Source organism: Toxotes jaculatrix, chromosome 14, assembly GCF_017976425.1.
Source record: "Toxotes jaculatrix isolate fToxJac2 chromosome 14, fToxJac2.pri, whole genome shotgun sequence".
Lineage (NCBI taxonomy): Eukaryota > Metazoa > Chordata > Actinopteri > Toxotidae > Toxotes > Toxotes jaculatrix.
This window is the reverse complement of record NC_054407.1, coordinates 13,817,345-13,827,971: the sequence shown is the minus strand read 5'-3', so window position 1 is coordinate 13,827,971 and position 10,627 is coordinate 13,817,345. Positions and strand designations below refer to the sequence as shown.

At 39.9% G+C, this 10,627-nt stretch overlaps 1 protein-coding gene across 1 annotated transcript; it reads left to right on the top strand.

The window, feature by feature from the left end:
* The first annotated feature begins 140 nt into the window (after positions 1-140).
* Positions 141-4,865, top strand: aire (autoimmune regulator). The gene is made up of 13 exons (XM_041055956.1): positions 141-287; positions 459-633; positions 1,130-1,276; positions 1,572-1,637; positions 1,730-1,852; positions 2,085-2,218; positions 2,334-2,455; positions 2,579-2,648; positions 3,052-3,189; positions 3,347-3,468; positions 4,065-4,143; positions 4,258-4,356; positions 4,782-4,865. Exons 1-13 carry the CDS (start codon positions 141-143, stop codon positions 4,863-4,865), a joined length of 1,506 nt encoding a protein of 501 aa, XP_040911890.1.
* The last annotated feature ends 5,762 nt before the right edge of the window (positions 4,866-10,627 follow it).

Sequence of the window (10,627 nt, the reverse complement as noted above, 5' to 3'; positions counted from 1 at the left end):
CACATACCCAGTCAGCATGAAACAATGCACCTGTACAATATTTCCTTCCCTGAGTAGGACACACCTCTTACATCCAAACTACCACTTGTAGGATCTCAAGTCCAGGTCAATTTGTATCTCATTTACACACAAAGCGGATCATGTCCAGAGTGGAGGCTTTCAGGGACTCAAACCTTCGCTCCCTACTGAGGGAGCTGCGCACAGACATAGCCATGGCTGTAGATGACCCTTTCCCTCTCGTCTATGGTTTGGCAGACAAAAACATCATCACCGACGAACTGCTGAAGGTAAGACAGAAACGTTTCAATTAAAACATACCAACAGGCCATGTCATCTACTCATCTACTTACAAGCCTGAAATATCTGTCAAGATTATGGCTTTTTTTAATATATGATTTTACTTCAGTTGCAAACTCTTACAGTATACTCTCTATCTTGCTGTTTGTGTGCATTTGTAGGACACTCTAGAGAAGGAGAGTAGAGAAGGGATCCACAAGTCCATGTACTCGCTCCTGTCCTGGGTCCTGGAGCAGAGCAGATCCACCATCCAGGCCTTCTGGAGCAACATGACCAAAGACTACAACCTGGACAGTTACCCTAAACTGCAGACACTGCTCACTAACCTGCAGTCCAGTATGTGATGTTCAGGTGTTATGGAAAGTTCAATAATTACAAGACTTTGCATAAAAATATTAGTGATGTTCTTTTATTTCTGTTATTTTTTTTTCCAAACTGGGACTGGACTTTATTCAAAACTAACTGGGTTAGCACCGAGGAACAGGATGATATCCATTATATAATTATTCAGTATGATTTTTCTGTGCACACTCTTATATTTTATTAAATTTTCAGTTTAGTCAATCAAAGTTGAGATTTATGTCAAGTAAAACTCAACTTGACCATAATGCCTTGTAGAGAACAGGCTCTTATTCCAAATGTTATATTTCTGAGGTTACGGCAAGAAAATTAGATTCTTTTAAATCCTTAAGGTTGTTAGAGTAGTTTTTTTTTTTTTTTTTACTGTTCTGCCAGTCATCATTAAGACCTTTTGGACAGACAGAATTTCCATCTATATGTTTAGTCTTTAATCTTCTGTATCATCGCTGATTCGTTTTGACTTTCTTTCCAGGACGAGATGCTGCTGGTTCCAGAAGTGAGAAGCGATCCTCTGGAGGTGACAAAACTCCTCACATGAAGAAGAGAAGCCACGAGGACAGAGAGGCCAACTCTCACAATCGACATTCACAGTATCACGCCAAGACAAGCGATGGACCAGGTTATTTCCCATAATACACCCATTTTGACTCTGTATTCTTAACATTGTTAGATTGGTCACTGCAGCCTATTGTGTTTCAAGATTAAGACAGGAAGGACAAGAAAAAAACATTTTGCCATAATTTTGTGGCCAATAAGAATGAAATTTAACATTAAAAATACTTCTGGGGACAGTTCAACACTTATTTTTACAAGTTTCATGGTTATGCATTCAGTAAAAATTATTTACTACTTTAATTACTTACTACTAATTATTTACTATTACATTATCTTGTGTTTTTCCATTTTTGCTCCAGGAAGTAAAGTGAAGTTATACAGATTGAAGAGTGAAGCTCAAGCCATGCAGCTATCAACTGGAAATAGTAATTTCAAATAAATTGGAAAAAAACCCCATAATTATACACCTACATATTCTTTTATTCTACAAATACGTTTAACCACAATTCTGCCTCAGGTGTGCAGGCAGTGTCCTCTTCAGTCCAGAGTGGAGTGACCCTGTCCTCTTCCTCCTCTGAGCCACCAGTCAGCCATGAAGCCAAAGAAAAGATCCACATCAAGCAGGTGTTTGGCTCAGATGGTAAGCCGTGGCATGAAAGTCCAACTTATTTTTTCTTTCCCAAATATTGATCAACCTGTTCTGCATCATGAGGACAATAATGTACATGTCTCCATTAAACAGCATCAAAGTAATGAAAGAATATGATGTTTTCCTCTAGTAAATTTGATTTAAATTAGGTCTGAAATATGCCTCTAGTGGTAACTTTTCTTGTCTGAATATCAGCACTGAATCTGTGGCTGTTATTTGGCAGGAACTGCCAGAAAGTGCATTAAAGTTGGTGGGGAGTTTTACTCTTGTGGTCCATTAGAAGAGACAAGTACAGCATCCAAGTCCAAGGCTGCTCAGGACACATTTCACCACAAGGGGGAGACAACCACAGGCATGGTAAATGTCCCCGCTCCACTCAGTCTTAATTGCTGTCACCTGGCTTTCCTCTGATTTTGAGTGTGTGTATTTGCCTTACATGTGTCTTATATGCATTGCACATGTGTGTCTTCAGGTTCACTATAATGATGATGAGTGCGCAGTATGTAAGGATGGAGGGGAGCTGATTTGTTGTGATGGTTGTCCTCGAGCTTTTCATCTGACCTGCCTCAACCCTCCACTCACATCCATACCAAGGTGAGAAATCAGAAAGGTTCAGACCACTTAAATCTACTTAGCTGTGTTTCACGGACACCTTGTTTTTTCAACCCCTGCTCTGAGAAGCAGGTTTTAATGTCACATTAAATTTCTAATCTGCAGGGGTACTTGGCAGTGTGAGCAGTGCTGTGGCAACAGAGTGAAAAGGGAGAAAGACCAACTACCTTTACAAGTAAGATCCTGAGAGATAAAGATTAGATAAAGAAGTTTATTTAGACAGTGCATTCTGGAAAAATATATGCTTTTTTGTATGACAATCTCTACAACCACGATCAAGTATTATTAAATTATGATGGCTATTTTGATGATAGTAATGGGTTTAGTATTTACTGAGTTACACAGGTGATGAAATGATTTCCTTCCTGAAAAAAAGATTTCCCATAGTTTTCAGCACAAATGGTCACCAACATTGCTCCCCTCCTCTTTAGCCAGTTCTAGTCAGGTCAGTTTTATATGCGTAGCCCAAAATCACAAATTTGCCTCAAAGACCATAAGCCAGTGACTGGACAATACAATTTAAGCGATCCTGCCTGCACATATGAGAAGCTCTGTTTTTCAAAACATTTTATTTACAGGCACTCGTGGCCCAGCCTCAGCAAACAAACACCAGCTCCAATAGCTCCATCATAGACGTCTCCTTCTACTCGTCGCTGTCATCGTCTTCCTTCACTAATGTCACAGCTTCTATGAATGGGCCCAGTGCCAGAAACCAGGTAAAGACCTGATGGTGTTCTGCTTGTTGCTGTCTTTTTTTTTTTTTTTTTTTAAATCTCCAGCTCAACATTTTGTTGATAACTCGTTTAGCATTTTGTAATTTTCTGTCACTGCTACTTGTAAAAATAGTCTTATTTTCTTAAATATGTATCCAAGTGCGGAGGTGGAGATCTGGTCAGCGTGAGGGAGGTGTGTGGTGTCTGTCACCTCGGAGGAGGAGACCTGACTCAATGCCTCCAGTGTTTGGAGCGTTTCCACGTACACTGCCTCTTCTCCAAGTAAGACACCCACCCATCTCTTCTTCTAAAACAGAATTACATCCTGCACTCTCATAACGAAGCTGTTTCAGAAGATGACAGACAATGTCTAGAGTGTGTTTAGTTCCCAGAAGCTTATTGACAAATCCTAATCTTAGCATCACTACAACATTATTTCCATTGTGTACATACAATCCTTCCTGTGAGTGTCCTGTGGATTCTTGCTTGTATTGCTGTTGATGTGCATTAATGGTGTGTGCTTACCCTCACTGCAGCAGGGTGTATAGTATAATGTATATACTATAATGGGATTGGTGATTTTTACAAAATGCTGCCAGAGATCTAGATCACAAAGGAAAGCTGAATCCATGTGATTGATCCCTCATGATCAATAGAGGTGTTTCCATTTAAATAACTGGATAGTATTTTGTTTTGTAGTAAGTCACCACATGAAGGGTCTAAAGCTCTTCCTCTGTAATCCTCTTGGGTGTTGGAAATTACATATTGATTCACAGTAACATTATACGCCACTAAGAACAGACTTAGCACTCAGTGCGTGTGTGTGTGTGTGTGCATGCGTGCATGTGTGTGTATGTGTGTGTGTGTGTATTTGCTAGAGGGAGATCCATCTGCTCATCCTGCTCCAGGCCCTGGGGCAGCTCTGCAGAGAAAGAGGCTGAATCCAGAGGTGTACAGGTGGGTCTGCACATGTACATGACGGCTGAATAGTCTGTGAAAATTCTGTGTCTCTACAGAGCATATATAATCTGAATATGAGTGTAATCTGTGTAATCTCTCGTGTGTCTCCAGCTCACTCCAGTGGTTCAAAACACATTGAGTCACGATCAGAGCTCCTCTGTCCCTGAGCCGCTCCTCCACAAAGATGATCTGGACTCCATCCTGGGAGATGTGAGTGGACCTCAGTTACATGTCCATATCACAGATGTAGATGTGATATGAATGAACCTAGTTGTGCATGCCAGACACAAGATGGCTGAATTTCTTATCACACAGACAGGAAGTGAGCTGTCATGGTAAAACACAGCGTCCAGGACCAAACAATAAGTGATAGTGATGTGTCATGGTGTTGTTTAGTATTTTGCATGGCCCGAAATGTGTGTGTGTGTGTACAGAAGTTTAAGATCCTCTCTGCTACCCTGACGCTCTCCAAGCTACTACAAGGCCAGTAAAAACTGCTGTTGTGTGATATCATTGTTTTTTAATGGCATCACACACACACACACACACACACACGTTTACCATGTGACCATATGGTGGTTTTGTGTGCAACGATTGATCCTACTGTTTTTTTCTTTCTGCTCTTTGCATCTCAGCAGGGCTCCATCGACGGCATCTTGCAGTGGGCTTTCCACAACATCTCTCGGCCTCCTCCAGACTCTCAAGGTTGCTACCAGTGACGGACAGACGATCACTGTAGTGCATACCCAGATTAAGGAGTTACAGGGCCAGCTGCCTCCAAGTTAATATTAAGTCCAGTGAAACCAGCACTCTGAAATAATATCTGATTTGTGTTACTTTGTAGAAATTTGACTAAACAGTTTTATTTAGGAATATGCACCATGTGAGATGTATTAGTTTAAGGTTAAGTTTAAGTTTATACTTTATTAATCCCTCAAGCTGGGGAAATTACTCTCTGCATTTTACCCACACCAAGTGAATGAAACACACACACAAGCATGCACATGCACAAGAGACACTGTGGCAGGGGGCTTCCCTAGGAGGAGCCCGGGGAGCTGGGGTAGATCGGTGCCTAAATTAAATTATTTAAATTATAATTATATAAAACTAGATTTTGGCATCAGGTTCACTACAAGACATGGCCAAAAAAAAAAAAAACAGTAATGTAAGACATGCTCATATTGTACTTAATGATACTTAGCAATATAAATTTTCAATTAGTCAAATTACCAAAACCAAATGACTTTCAGTGAATCTGGGGCTCGTTGCCTGCTTTACTTGGCTCGTGATCCAGCTTTCCTGTACTGCCTGTACCTGGCAGTGAGACATGGATGTCAGTCTTGGTCCAGTGAACTGAAATATACAGTGTTTAACTTTGTCATTATTCCACTACTGTGATCCTGTATTGTATATGTACAGTTTCTCAGTCATGAAATGTGATCTGATCTGGATTTAATAACTGATAGAACCTCCTTTGGCAGCAATAACCTCAAACAAGAGCTCACATTAGCTGCAGATCAGACTTACTTCCATATTTAGGATCATTGCCTGCTGTATCACCCGTCTTCTACTGACTTTCAGCTGGAAGACAGCCACTCAGACATTATCTTGTAAGATACTTTGAGAAACTTGGGAATTCATTTTCCCCTCGATGATGGTGGACATGTCCAGGTCCAGAGGCAGCAAAGTGGCTCCAAATCATGATGTTCCCTCCAGTGTACTTCACTGTTGGGATGATGTTTTCAGCCTTTTTTATTCCATACGTAGTGCTGTGTGTTCTCCCAAACAATTCAACCATAATCAATCAACAAAACATTTTCTCAGAGAGAATCAAAGTGCTCTTTGGCAAACTTCAGGCGTGCAGTGATGTTTTGATGATGATTTGTGCTTGATAGACTCATGAACAGAGATGTTAACCAATGCCAATGTTTCCATTTTGCTTTGAGCTGTTACTCTCTTGTTCTTTGTTTGTTTTTTTTTTGTTTTTTTTTTACCTCATTGGTCATTATGTATCTTTGGTCAAGAACAAAACAATTATTTGTGTGAGATAGAGGACAGAAGACTACCCCTATATCAGGATGTAGATTTGCTGCCAACACCCCAGAGAAACACTAATGCTAGACAAGAACATTGTCTCATAACTGCAAATACATCCTCATGTATGTATATACAGTGGTTTAAAAAAAAAAAAGACAATGCGTTCACAAAGACAATCTCTGTGTGGATCTGTAGAAGAATTCACATTCACACGTTATACCAGATGGTTTCAATATAATGAGGTATGCACTCTGAGAAATGTCTTTGTTTAACAGGAATTCCTTGAAGACTATCACTTAGATGAGGAATGTTGTTTTTGTCATGGGATTCAAGAGTTTGAGCATGACTGCCAGAGGGATGGAGCTCGGCCAGGCAGCGCACAGATTTTTCTCCCCTCGGTATTTGGTTGCCATGGCTCCCATCTCCTACAGGCCCAAAACAGAGGATGAGAAACATGCTAGTTCCAGTGTGTGTATATGAGCATGTGTGTCTCTGTTTATTTATTGGTCCCCTTTCTAAGTGATTCCTGAAACATCCTGCATACTTGAGAGCTCTGTGTCCCTGCAGGGAAAGCAACTTCACTGACAGAAAGTTTTTTTTGCATCCTTTATGAGGGAGAAAAATCAGAAACTATTTCGTGCCATGAGAATAACAAATTTGAAATTAAGTAGGTATAAGTTAGCAGTGCTACAGCTCAGATTGACTGTGGAATTTGTGTCCAGATTGTGCCAGTCCATTCAAGCCGGGGGGTGGAGTGGGGCGTATTTTGCATAAAAATCTGCTTACATTGTTTTCTTAACTGTGCAGGCTTCTATCATGACTCCTGCTTTACTATCACTGAGCCTTCTTCTTTTTCCAGTTGCATACCACATGAGAGACCACATGGAAAAACTGCAAAAATATCCCAAGAGCTCCCTCTGTGTAAAAAAAAAAAAAGAAAAAGAAATAAGAAAAAAAAAGTTTTTGAAAACGCAAACAACCTCTCACCACTAGGTGGCACCCAACTAAGAATGATGCAGTCAACATTCAGCTATACAGAATTTCCCTGGACCATATGATAAGAGGAAGTATTTCTTTAAAGTAGTATTTCTTTTGTACAGTTTGTAAGTAGGAATTACCCCATTTTATCAGAACAAAAGATATTTGTTAAAACTATTTCCAAAACAAATAAATGATGTCAAGCATGTAAACATGAAGAAAATATCTTTATGTAAGGGGTCTTTAAACAGGCTAGTGGTGGAAAGTAACTAAGTACATTTACTCAAGTACTTTTAAATGCATGTACTTGAGAATTTCCACTTTATGCTACTTTGTACATCTATTTCTTATTGTTCAAGATTACAACATAGAATACAACTAGCATGACCTCAACCAGATGCATCATAAAAAGTCTGCTTATATATGAATGAATCAGTAATAGTTGTCAAATGGCAAATTCTCACTCTCTGACAGGGATCATTCTGGTGTTTAACTTTTTCTGTACTTTTTCTTTCCTTTGATCTGAGTATATGTCAGTGGTAATACTTACATTCTTATACTCAAGTAGCTTTATGAGTGTAGGGCTTTTAGTTTTCCTACATTCTTGCATTGCAAATGATACTTAACTAAAAGATCACCATTAACATAGACCCCCAACCTGGTATGTGGCTCTTTTGAAAAGTATGATTCAAAATGAAAGACAACATGCTCACTTTATGAGTTACCTGGCATCTGACCTCACAAAGAGTTCAGAATATTGTCTTTAATAGCTTACAAATAGAACCATGTTATAGGCCTGATTCCTTCTCATCATTTCTGTTGCATCATATCTTTTTTCAAATCTTACATACTTTATTTCCTGCCACACCACATTCCTATATGATGTCTAATCAGGCAGAAATGTCACAAAGGTTATCAAGAATATTAGTACTGTGTTGCTTAAGACCATGACAATCATGCATACACTTTGCCTAGGGCTGTTTTAAAGAAATAATTTGACATTTTTTTCTTTCTTGCAGGGAATTAGATGAGAAGAGGGACGCACTTCACATCTGCATGGTAAATATGAAGCTACAGCCAGCACCCAGTTAGCTTAGCTTAGCACAAAGACTGGAAACAGGGGGGTGGGAGACAGTTAGCTAATTAAAGTGTAAAGTATCTCTCTCGTTTAATTCACACGACAACCTAAACAGAATTTAAATGTGGTAATCGGTAGATAAAACAAACACAACCGGCATGCTTAATCTAAACACTCTGACCCGGAAATTTCTCACTGCTTTGTCAGGCTGATGAATAAATGTTTTTGAATTTATTTTGGAAGACGGGATGTTTCTCAGATGACACTTTCATGTTTGGGTGAGCAAAAACAGAACAAAGTTATGACAACAGTAACACACATATGCATACACCCAGTCAGTCATCGTGAACTCACAAGGTTAAATTCCTCGAACACATTCACACATCCTGTCACGACTCTCAGGACTCAGGCCTGGGATTCTTGGGAAAAATATGATAGGTGAAATTCCCACGCTTTGGGCATCCTCTCCTCACATTTTTTTTTGGCACTTCATGACTGTGGGCAGTTTTTCACTTTGTTTTCCTGCTGGGCCACTGAAGGTCTGAGGGTTTCTGAAAGAGGTGAACTTCCAGTCAGGACCCCTCACTCTCCCTTTAGACTATTGTTGTAGGCAGGAAATTGCAAGGGGGCTCTGCATTGTCTTGGCACAAAGTTTCAGAGCAGAAAGTGTTACTTCTTTAAACAACTGAGTATTAACAGCACATGACACTGGGGAAATGGTTTCCAGTGTTGCAAGTAATTTTTTTTTAAAGGGATGATGCTCTTCTGATGATTTAAAAGTTACAATTACACAGAACTGTTTTCACTGCTTCACTGTTTTTAAACTTTACAAATGACTAACTTTTTCATAATAATATACGTTTGCTACTTTTGATGATTTGTGTAAGCCTTGTTTTTATTAAGATAATGATATGTCACTATTAGGTGCATCTGTATACTGAATTGTTAGTTGTTTTTAAAAATATATTTGTCAATGCAGTATGTTTATAGCTGGGAGAAGTCAGCACAGGGAGTTTTTGTTAACAACTGAAAGAGCTCACTGACCTTAATTTGTATGGATTGCTGGAGCTGCTGCTAAGGCCCTCTGATTGGTGTTTTCTATTATAGTGTGCCAGTGCTGTTTGTTTATATGTGCTTTAACTGATGAAGGTTGCAACATGTGCATGATTTTTTTTTTTTTTTTTGTGGTTGAGGATTTGAAGATTAAAAAATGGCATATACATCTATGTGAACCCCAGGGGGAGTAGGTACATAGTTGTCACAGTAGTGACAAAGTAACATCATCAGCCTTCACTCAACACCTGATATTCTCAACAAGAAAATGACTTCTGAAAGCTGTTTGATTACAGTATTTTTAAAGCATCCCCCCTGTATATTTGAGATGTGTTACCAAAACATTTTTGAGATTGTAACCTCTGTTTCCTTTGCAACGTTTTGATTTAGTGAGATGGTCCACTTCCAGCATTCCTGCGCCTGTTACATAAGAGGAGTCCGAAGTCAATAAAGTCTGAGATCGTATTTGTGTTTCTTATCTCTCCGAAGTAGATCAGAACATACTGTTAGCTGGGGGTGAGCACACACACCACCATCAACACAGATATGTTGCATGCTTTTCCCATTCTGCCGAGAAACATTTACTCTTTTCTCTCTGCTGACATGACGTTTCCACTTTTAGCAAAATGTCAAGGTCAGATTTCCTTCCTGGTTTTGAGCGATGCTCAGCCTGTAATCTGACACCGGGCTTAAGTCAAAAACAATGATCACTTTGCTCTGCTTTACATTGAATTAATGCCCTTTCTTTTTCGCCATGCAGCTGAGCCCCGACACACTGAGTAACAGCAACACGATGAGATTAATCTGACAAGACAGCGGCTCTCCAGCATCTAGCTCTTTGTGTGGACATCTCCCTAATTCAAAGTGTTTCACAGCAATTTATTAAAACTCATGAAGTCACAGTCTGTGGTTGCCCTTTGTCTGTCTTGCTCATGCTGTTTAGAGCAATGTGGTCTGAAGACAAATATCTAAACGTCTGGTTAGGGAGAAGAAAACTCCTCTAACTCTCACTGTTCCTCTGCGTGTCCCCTGAGGAGGCCAGATAATGATACGCTGGCAGGGCAGATTGCAGGGTTGCCATCGGTCTGGAACTGTAAACACAGCGGAGAAGGCTCATTAGGACATTCCAGAAAAGTCCTCAACTGGGGATTCTTGGAAGAGCTTCTCGGGTGTTTGCATTCTTGCTTTGGGACAGCAGTGCTAACAGTGTCTCCTGTGATCACAGCCCTGTCCCCAGCGAGAATTATATGAGGGGAAATGAAGGCTAGCAGATGTTGAGCATTCCTGTGCACACTGTGAACTGGACAAAGGTGACACAGGTACAGTCAATGATTT